This window comes from Microchirus variegatus (assembly GCF_963457635.1).
Source record: "Microchirus variegatus genome assembly, chromosome: 10".
Taxonomy (NCBI): Eukaryota; Metazoa; Chordata; class Actinopteri; order Pleuronectiformes; family Soleidae; genus Microchirus; species Microchirus variegatus.
This window is the reverse complement of record NC_139811.1, coordinates 9,545,214-9,556,032: the sequence shown is the minus strand read 5'-3', so window position 1 is coordinate 9,556,032 and position 10,819 is coordinate 9,545,214. Positions and strand designations below refer to the sequence as shown.

The following is a 10,819-nucleotide window of genomic DNA, read 5'->3' as shown; positions in this document are numbered from 1 at the left end:
TGAGTCGCTGCTGCGTCCGCGTTGACTGCGGGTTAAAAGTCGCAGTTTTTGCTTGTTGTTGTCGTCCTTTGACAAACTTTATATTTTATTTTGATATAAAACGTGACAGACTTTCGCGTGTCTTTTGTTGTTGTCGTTACACCAGCTGTTCTTTTCTTTCAAAAACGTTTTTATTTCACATTTCTTTGATTGAACCGGACCAGATTCGTGTATTGATTATGTAAAATATAGTATTTTTATGTTAAACTCGACACAGTGAAGCGTCTGAACCTGGTTATAAATAATGAAGCGTTAGTTTTTAAAAGTGTTTACGGCTTTGGTTTTTTTGGTGTGTGTCCCTGGGCAGCACCCGTGTCCATTTGCGAAGTATTTGCCCCGCACTAAAATCGCATCTGTGCGCAACAAAACACCGCTAACCCTGGCTGATTGATGGTGCACGTTTTTGCAACCTTATTTATTTTTAACCCGTTTGAAATTTATATTTGATGCGCCTCCAGTATTTATGGTGTATTGGTTTACACGGAGCCTCGGCCCGCAGCCTGCAGCTCTCCGCTTTTAGTGTTGTAGTTAAAAATAACGACTGGTTGATCGAGGAAAAGGAACAAAAATGGTGATTTTTAATGTGACCTGTGCGGGTTTACGCGGCCGAGCGGCTTGTTTTCGTGGCCGAGGCTGAGCAGCCTGCCCGCCGCCTCTCTCCTGGTTGCTTCCCCGGTGAAGCGGAGCTCCGGAGCGGCTGTGGAGGAGGAGGGGCAGCAGCAGCGGAGAGGCTGAGCGATTACACCATGATATCGTGGATATAAGTAAAAGCCGTGTCGCTGTTATAATACAACAAGATCAACTCGTATATGATCGTAATGTCGACCAACCAATGGTCAGCGTTTAGTTTTTCAAGTGTTTTTCCAAACTGCGTCATTGCGCGTACACGGGGCCGCCTGGACCGAAAAAAGAGAGAAATCCTAAAACTGTCAGTTCACAACAGTTTTGCCTCAATCTGCGCTTCTTCTAATTTTTTTTTTTTTTTTACTGTGTATCAAGTGTTTATTTCCTTGTGCTTTGTAGGTCAGCAGGATGGCTGAGAGGGAGCCCGGATCGTCAGGAAAACTAGAGACACTATTATTATAGCCTGGATCTTTTTCGGAATAGGGGACACATTTCTTTTTACAACTTTCCCCTCTGTGGATAATGGATGGCAGAGATTTCGGACCTCCCAGATCCGTCCATCTGCCGCCTCCGTTGTTGGCGGGGCTCGCAATGGAGTCTCACCGACTCGGAGCAGCAGCGGCAGCCGGGAGGATCCCTCCCTCTCCCGGTCATCTGGGCGCTACTCACCCGCCGCCTCTTCACTCTGGAAAATTCCTGCCATCGGCCATTAACCTACATCCCCACCACCACAGTGAGTATGACACGATGTCACTTCGTAAGATTGTTATGCATTACCACAATAAGGCTGCGCAAAAAAAAAAGAATGCGCTCAGTTGTGCGGTCATCGTTATGATGTGGATGTGTGTGGGGAAATGTGTGCCGATGCACAGGGAAGAGGAGGAGGAGTGGTCGCTGTAAAAGCGCTGATAAGTTTCACATGTGAAAGTATGGCTTCGCTGTAAAGGTGCTCAGAAATGGACTTGCACGGAGCCTGGTGGAGCTGTGGTGTGGATGTTGCGACAGTACTGTGCGGGTCAGGGTGCACTGGTTTTGGATTGCATGTGTGGACCATTACACCGTCACTGCTGTGCACTGGAGCAGATGCTGGTTTTGTGTGTGTGTGTGTGTGTGGAGTGCAGTGGGGGAGGAGGTGGTGATGTTGTGACCTTTTATCGAAGGATGACAGACCAAATCATACACTGTTGGTGTGAGTGCTTGTTTGGCTGTGGTTCTGGAACAGGATTTCTTGCATATTTTGTATAAACTCAGCTTCCCACAGCTTCTCCAGTGTGACAGATTGTGTTTGTGTGCGGATATAGACGGATCTAAATAGATTATTATGCCATTAAAGAAAAAAGGTGTGGCATTAACAACCCATTGGCTGCTTAAAGCTAATTCCCATGTGTTTGTTTACATCACTCCTGTACCTCTGTGTGCTGGTTCTGGCAGCGTTACCCCCCTCTGCAGTCAGTAGATCATCTACAGTATATGTTATTCCCTGCTGAGCTGGTGATTTTCCATCTCCTTTACTGCCTGCACAGTGATCTCTGTTCCCACTATTAGTAATGGAAACCTTGAAATAACATTATGCAAAGAAAAAAAAAAGAGATAACCATGAATGTTTGCATACAGTTTTGTGGTCAGCCAGAGGGGACTCGTGTCAACGGTTCAAACATACTGTGTGTTTTTGTCCCCATTGCTACGAGTCTTTTGTAAAGTGTGACAAACACTGACAAGTTACTCATCTCCCTGAAGTAGTGTATCTGCAGGAGACGTCAATTAAACTAGTTTCTCTGTTTGCATTTAGAGGTAATCCCCAGGGATCGCCCGTGTGCTTCCTTTATCACCGTTGCTTCAATGCATTACTTGTCATTTAGGTACAGTCGGTCTCTAAAGTGAGGCAGAGCTGTGATGACAAAGTGTTAATTTGACACACACTGGCAGAGCCTAACACACTCGACGTACACACACACACATGAAGAGCTGTCAGAGATGAAATCAACTCGCAGCGGGGAGTGCGAGAATGACAGATGGGTGTAGCGGGAAAGAGGTGCGTCAGGTTGTTACAGCGAGTCAATCTGATTTTTGTACCTGCAGAATAGCGTCGAAGGTGAGATCATCAGATGTGTGTGGGGTTTTTACTGTGTGCCGTGCAAACACCATTAGTTGGTTCAGATGTCTTTGCAGCAGCAGCAGCAGTAGCAGTAGTGTATTTCTGCTGGAATGATGTTCCTCTGTTTTCCCTCCCGTGGCTCTGACTGAAACAAGCTGAGAAGTGTGTGTGTGTGCAGATGAGAGTGTGTGGAACAACTCGACGTGTTGCCGGGGGAGTTGGTGGAGAGGAATTGACCCAGCCAGTGTTCCAACCCAGATTGGCAGTTTAAACACTCCTTTTAAAAAGGGATGCATTTTATTCTGCCCACTCACTGACCTTCTCACTCGCTGACTCTCATCTCCCCTACACACACACACACACACACACACTGACTGCCTCCAACCACTGAAGCACACACCACTGTACGACACAGGTCATTTAACTTTATGGTGCCCCTCAATATCAAATCCCCACACATTACATTTACCAAACCCCGCTGAGATCCCGGTCCCCTCCTTGTAGTAACACTTACACCAGCCGCGTTACGTGATAATTACCCGGTAACTGCAAATGTTCATAATGTTCCCATTTAATTGTAATAAGCAGCGTGAGTCCAGATCTCTCGTGGAAGCCGGGCTGCAATCAGAGGAGCCAAGACCGCCCTGCTTGTTGTTTACATGTAAAGAAATGTAAAAAAAAAAAATCAAGACATTGTTTGCACTGTTGTTTGGCTGAGCTCTTGATAGCAGGGTTAACTGTTAATAGCCGCCAACACACTCTTATTTCCCAGGAGCCTCCCTGATTTTCTTTTTTAGTTGACTTTTAATGGGATTTCCACCTGACTTAACAAGTGAAGTGTCTCCCATATTTGCACACACCTCCAGATTGGCAGATGTGAGCGTGGGAGAGACGAAATTACGTTTGTTTTAAATGCACTGTGAGCGCCGCAAATAGACTGTTGACATTTGTGCTGTTTGTACACTCTGCAACAAAAAGGTACCGCGTTAAGACACACACGTTTTTTCCTTCCGTCAACAAACACTGGTTTTTCTTACCCTCCACTGCCCATCCTTGCCTATTATTCACAGAGGTTGTTTGTATTTATACACGATAAAATCTCAGTCACAGTTAAAAGATGTAAAATGGCTGTAAATGGTCCTCTGTTTACTGGAGGTCTGCTGGTGCCTCCATCACCAGATTGAGGCCATCTGTCCTCTTCCCTCTCACTCGTATCCAAACGCAGCAGAGGTAGGACGGGGAGACGGGGCCACAGATGCTATTCATTTTCTATACTATACCATCACTATGAAAGGTGTTTGTGTTGTAAATATGTGAAGAAACAAGGAAAGCACAATATTTTTTAACATCAAAGTGACAATTTTGCAGCCAAATATCCTTTTTACCATAGAATTGAACTACTTTCCTTTAACCAGTATACAAGAACTAGTGGATAATATGGTTGGGTGTGCAAAGGATGATCTACTACTGACAAATGGAGACATTAAAGTGTCTTTTTCCAGATTTATTATGTTTTAAACATACATCCATGCTTAGATGAAATTGTTGGAACTGTTGCACATTGTTGGACATCTTATTTCGATTCTGAATTGTAGAAAATGATAATCACGATTCTTATGTGAATACATTTTTTGGCAAATTTTTGGCACGTTTAATTCAGTGAGTGTGCATCCTCTATGTGAGGTGAGCAATATCCACACTGTTAGCTTGTTAGTATTGGGTATAGGAGTTGACCTATTGACCTATGACCAAAACAACTTCAGCCGGCCTTCAGTTGTAGTCCTACTAACCATCCATTAACTCTAAAATGTTCAATTATTTATTAAGAAGGCTTATAAATTAAAAATATACCAGCCTGGATTTCACCGTGTTTTTCCAGCCGTTGTTTTTGTCTTCTCTTTCCAGCCTTTTCTATTGTTACTAATAATATTATTATTATTATTGTTAGAGGTTAAATTCTGTGGAACATGGACACGCAGTAGTAGCTTGACTCCCGCTGTGTTACTCCCAACTTTCTGGTACGATTTCAGTTGTACTAACACATTATTAACGTGTCCTTTGGGAGCCCGTTTCCAGTCAGACTACCACGATAATTCATTTTTTTCAACGTTATGTAAATGCACTGATCTCACTCGCTCAATCAAGCTGTGGGTGACACATTGTCCCTTGAATTCTTTTGCCTCATAACTATTTATTGCTTTTAATCAAACAAAGTAATGTTGCTGCGGCTGCATGAAGGAACACAAAGCACATAATTTCCTGCGCTCCGGCAGTTTTTTTTATCCCCCAGGTGCTCAGAGCAGAAGAATTGTTGTCGGGTCACTCACAAGATGGCTGTAGGTTGAATCACAGATGTTTTCTATTCATTAAATGGTGAGGTAGATACAATTCGAGGAATACTGGAATGAGTGTAACACCTAATGAGGCAAAGATGACTTTCAGGGCTGGTGCCTCTCGTCTGTGAGACTTCACACCTGAGTCAGCGAGTTCTCCACTGTTTTGTGTCCTTCTACAAGAGGTGGGAGTTGGATGTAGAGGGAAATCTAGTTGTTGTGGCGAGTGCACAAAAGTAGAAGTCAATAGATAGAGATGAAAACCACTCAAGACAAATGGAAAAGGAGAAATAAATGGGCGCAGTCCCTAAGGTGAAAAGCAGGGTTTTGTTTTTCCGAGGATAAGAGCTGAGGTTGTTGTTTGTGTCTGTGTATTGAGAGGATTGGGTTCTTGTGTGTGTGTGTGTGTGTGTGTGTGTGGGGGGGGGGGGGGGGGAATAGGACCATGTGATTGTGCTTAGTGCAGTTAGAGTCGGGGGTTCCCCCCTGGGAGTCTCTGCAGAGAGAATGGAAGAGGTTTATCCTGACCACAATACATTCATACATGGTTAGATAAATGTGGTAGCCCTTCAAATGTGCACATATACACACACATAGGCACATTAATTCATGCAGCATGTGCAGCAGGCCGGGATTGTCTTGCCCCGATACCAATTTGTCTTCTATGCTACTTGGTTAGTGTGTCTGTTTATGTTTATGTTCAAATCAATGTGGCGAGTGTGTTTGTATCCATTCAAGACACATTTGTGTGTGCGCATGTATGTTGTGAGAGATGCGACTGGGACGTGTCCCCTCTCCGATTAATTGAATCTTTCAGGAGAGAAAACGACGGTCTCCTTTTAAGAGAAAGCTGAAGCCACTACTGGTTTCCTACAATAAACCTGTCAGAGGCAGATAAATGACACGCAGTCATTCACACAAACGCACACTTACAATGCGAGCGCACACACACACGTCTGTCACTCTTCTGTTTGACAGCTGTGTGTGTGCATGTGCATGCTGTGGCATGTTGAAATACCTTAAGCGTTAGCTAAGTTGCTCTCTGCCAGAACCCTCTTTTAACTCAAACAACACCCTCCAACACACAAAGGTCACACACACACACAGCACTGTGTCTTGTGTTAGTGAGTCTCTACGTGTCCTCTTACATAAGGTGTATAATATCCCTCCCCGCAGACGTCTACTTCAGAATGTGCAGTGACATGAAAGAGACACAAAGAGCAGGTTTGATGTTTGAGACGAGTCACATTTGACGGTTCCTTATATAATAATAATAATAATATTAATGTACCTGCACACTTATTTATAAAGATAACCTTTATTATCAAAAGAGAGACCTGTCGTACGTAGACTGTTTCAGTTTAAAATCATCCAAGCGATTAACTCCGTCCCAACAATACACACACAATTGATTTTCTGTGCTGTGGGTTTTTTTCAAAGTGTACTAGTGAATCATCACTCTTGCATATCAACAAATGGATAATTCAAACCATTGTCAAATGACTTCACTCACTCCCGATTAAGCCTCTCCGCTCTATACGACTCGCTCTGCGTGTCTCAATGCAGTGATGTTTAAGTTCTCATGTTGCCCAGGCGACGTTCCCACACTGCACACAAGGCAGACTTAGATACAGGTTCTAGTAGGACTGAAAACGTTAAGAAGAGCCAACGAAAAGTTAAAGCTCCCATAGAGTGGTCCTATCGCACATATATGTGAGTCATGGAGGTCTACTTACATACATTAACTTATTTTTATAGTCAAAAACCTCCTAATTGCTGAAAACGAGCCGATAGAAATCTCTCCCCACTGAAGCTCCCGTCAGCCGCGCTGTTTCAAACTGAAATCTCACACCCAGAAGACAGACTGTGTTGTGATTGGCCAGCTAACGACAGCTTTCCTAACTGTCTTGTGATTGGCCAATACCTGGAAGTGACGTAATCGGCACACCAGCTCCCCCCTCTGGAACGGTGGATGCACTGCTACTCATGATCAAAACATTGTTTTAACAGTGTTTAAAATGGCTTCTTCACAAGCTCCCCGCCGCAGTCCCTTTTACGACTTTGACCCAGAGTCAGAAGACACTGTCGCCCGTGAAACACCTTCACAACGTTCTTCTCCTTCTGCGGTTCAATGTACGCAAACGGATGTGCCCGGAGGATCTGCTGTTCGGTGGAAATGCTGTTTACGTAACTGGACCGGGTTTTTTCCAGAAATATCGCTGAGCCCGAGATTACAATGAAACAGTGTTCTCAGCAGTGGCTGAACTGTTTGTTTCGAACTTTCAGGGCTTCATGAACGAGGTAATGGCGCAGATACACACCAAAAAAACAGCATTAATTGGAACTTCCGTTCTGGGTCCGGGATACATGGGTTATACGGAATATATGCTTTTTGCCCCTGCACCAGTTGCCACTTTATATATACACAAACACGCAGGTCTGATAGTTTTGTTTGATTTCAGATGAAGGGAAACGATTTGTGTTGCATTGTTTCAGTTCATGAAGTCCAAACACAGAAATAGCGTCACCAAAAGTGATGCAACTTTATTTATCAACAGAATCGTACTCGTACGTTATCTTTTGGTTTATCATCTATTAGTTAATCAGTAAATGTTTTTATAACAAGTCATTGTGTTTTCTTTTAGTCTGTCAATCATCAACTCAGTGTTTTTTCATAATGAATATTTAGCCGCGAATTGGCCAACCTAATATGGACCAATTTAGATCTAATCTATCTAGACATTATAAAACATAAAATCCTCAATCCTTTTTGCTCAACTTCAAACTGAGGTTGTGTTCTGATGTGGTCTGCGTCAGACAAGTCTCATGTCGTCTTACGTTATGGTTTGTTTAAGCACTCAACTTTACCTTTGGTTAAAAAAAACTATTTAATGGTGTGTGAGTGTGTTGTGGTCTGTGGTGTCATTTGCAGTGTAGGATTTTTCAAAATACCCCGTTTGTCTTGCTTGTGTAGAACATTTGCAGCCATATTTTATGGAGTGACGCGACGTGTCATCCAAGTGACAAAAACCTTTGAGTTTGATCTGCAGCACAAGAAAAACACGAGCAATAACACGGATCGATGAACATCGCGTCGTACAACTTTGTGCCCTGTGTTACAGGTGTAACTCGCAGCTGCTGCAGTTCTGTAGGTTCTTCAAAGAGTTTGTGTCTGAGTGTGTGTTTCATTGCATCTGTGAGCAGGCAACTGTGCATATCATTCAGTGGGTGTGTGTGTGTGTGGAGACATGCTGGTTGTAGCTCTGCACACATATGCTGGAATCAGTGTGTGTGTGTCAGTGTGAAAATAACAACTGGTGTCTTCAGAGAGTGCACCAGTGCGTGTGTGGAATAATGACTTTTATTCAATTGCAAGAAGGCCACAAGTCGCAAAACACGAATATGGTGACTTCTCTGTTGTTGAGTCATAGTGAGTTACTTTTGTGTGAACTTTTAGTTCACTGTATGGTGTGAAAAATAAAGGACAATTAATAAATATTTGTTTACAAATTGCAGTTTATGGGGCCACTAGAACTGAAACTATTACGTGATTAATCAATCGCTAAATTAATCGTCAACTCTTTTGATAATCGTTTAATCGATTTGAACTATTTCTCCATGATTTAAAGAATATTTCTGATTGATTCAGCTTCTTATATGTGAATATTTTCATCGTTTCTTTGCTCCATATTACAAAGAAATCATTAAAAGTGAATCATTTTGGTTTGTGGACAAAACAATAATTTTCTTTTCACATTTTCTGACATTTTACGGACCAAACGATTACTCGATTAATCGTGGAAATAATCAACAGATGAATTGATCATGAAAATTTGAGACTGCAGGAACAGTTTTCACGTACCATTGCACTTTGAATAATTTAGCTAGTGAACTGTTGCTCGGATCATATAGAAACATTTAACAGTGTTTGGGTTGTTTAACGTTAAGCTACATTATATTAAGTTTTAATGCCACTATTTGTTTATAAACACCACCACAAATCCTGCATACTGTTTTGATTTGATTTAAAGTTGGGATGCGAGATTGTTTTTATTCTTTGCACTCACTGATCTTGAAATACAGACTCTCTGACCGGTTCGGCCTGAACGCGCCCATCACAATCAGCTGGATATAAGTTTCTCCTAATCATTAACTGGTGTTTGTATAGGTTAACTTCTTGTGTGGGCTCCAGGCTCTCAGCACACACACCAAACAGGACAACAGGTGAACTCTGAGTGGGGCAGTTGAACAATGACTATTTTTCCAACTGTGCGAGTGTGTGTGATTGACTTACTTGACCTGTTTTTTAACGCTCCTCGTGTTTCCATCCTCACACGCATAAAGCCTTGTTGCGCTTGTAGCAACAGGCATTATCACCACTGACGACTCGTGTAGTGTCACCACGTTTATGAATAGATCACTTAGAGCAGCAAAGTGTGCGCGAGTGTGAGATTCCTTGTGCACATCCAACTGTACGTTATGTTCTCTCCCACGCAGGCTCAGACGGAGAGAGAATGTGATCTGGATCATAAACGGTGAAAATACAACAGAAACAAACGTCTGAAGCAGGGCTCATAAGATGAAACGATACCTGTTTATGTTGCAATAACATGTCTAAAATCAGTTTTCTTAATTCTTACAGCATTTAGAGCAAATGAGGGATAGTTTTTATTAACATTTTGACCCCAGGATGTTGTCTGTTTTTACTTCAAGGCAATGTTCATAGTAGATTTCCACAGTTACTTATTTGCCTTCACCTTTAACCTGCCATTTAAACAAGTATTTTAAACAAGCGCACCACGTCCTATTATATATTCTCCAGAGAATATAGATAAATACCAAACTCAACTCATAATTATGACAATTATACATGCATAATATTTGTACACATATTAATGTTTCAAAGGTGTAATGCATTACCTTTTTTAAATGTAAACAATTGTCTGCTAAATTAATTGGAAACCGTTGTCAAATGAGTTCACACATGAAGTCAGTCAGCTTCACACCACTCTTTCTGTTTTTCTCAATATAGCAGTGTTTGGATCTTGTTTCACCCAGCCACATTTTGTGAGCTGCTCACAGGAAGTGATAGGTTATCAATACAGATGGAGGCAACAGCAAGGTTACGCTAGTAAATAGTGATACATGTGATTGCAAACGGGTAGGGCTGCAGCTTTTGAATATTTTTGTAATCAAGTATTGAACAAATTATTTTTTGATTAATCCAGGAAGCAAAATTATTATTATTTTCTTTAAATGAATTTTTTAAATCCGATTTATCGAGGAATAGTCAGTAGAATACTCGATTACTGCATAATAATAGCTGCAGCCCTAGTAAGCTACATGAAATCAGCTAACATCAATGTTTACGTTAGCGTGTGCCGGAAGCGTTAGCAACTGGATGCTATCAGCTCAGATGCTGAATCACTGAGGACGTGCTGTTGTGGTTACGCCAGTTGTCATTTGCAGTGGTTACACTGCACCTTGTTGGCTTCTTGTTTAAGTGTGAAATAGTCCCACACTTTGGACATTTTCTGCCTTTTACGGGCTGTTTCACTCTCCATCTCCGCCATTGCACTAGCTGAAATTCAGTTGTGCGTCCACTAAAACAGTCCGTGTGGAACAATGATCCCTGCGCTGAACAGGCCACGCGAAATAGGAATTAAAGAAATACTCGAGGCAGAGTTTTTGCCTGAAGGAATTTTTGTAAATTCTTACTCTAATCACT

At 42.2% G+C, this 10,819-nt stretch overlaps 1 protein-coding gene across 1 annotated transcript in view; it reads left to right on the top strand.

Annotated features, from left to right (window-relative positions):
- Positions 1–934: 934 nt before the first annotated feature.
- tnrc18 (trinucleotide repeat containing 18) overlaps positions 935–10,819 on the top strand; it is a 49,267-nt gene continuing 39,382 nt past the window's right edge. The window contains exons 1-2 of the mRNA XM_083896992.1: positions 935–967; positions 1,063–1,396. Coding sequence (XP_083753118.1) covers positions 1,186–1,396 — 211 coding nt within the window. The 5' untranslated portion in view covers positions 935–967; positions 1,063–1,185. The remainder of the gene's footprint in view (positions 968–1,062; positions 1,397–10,819) is intronic.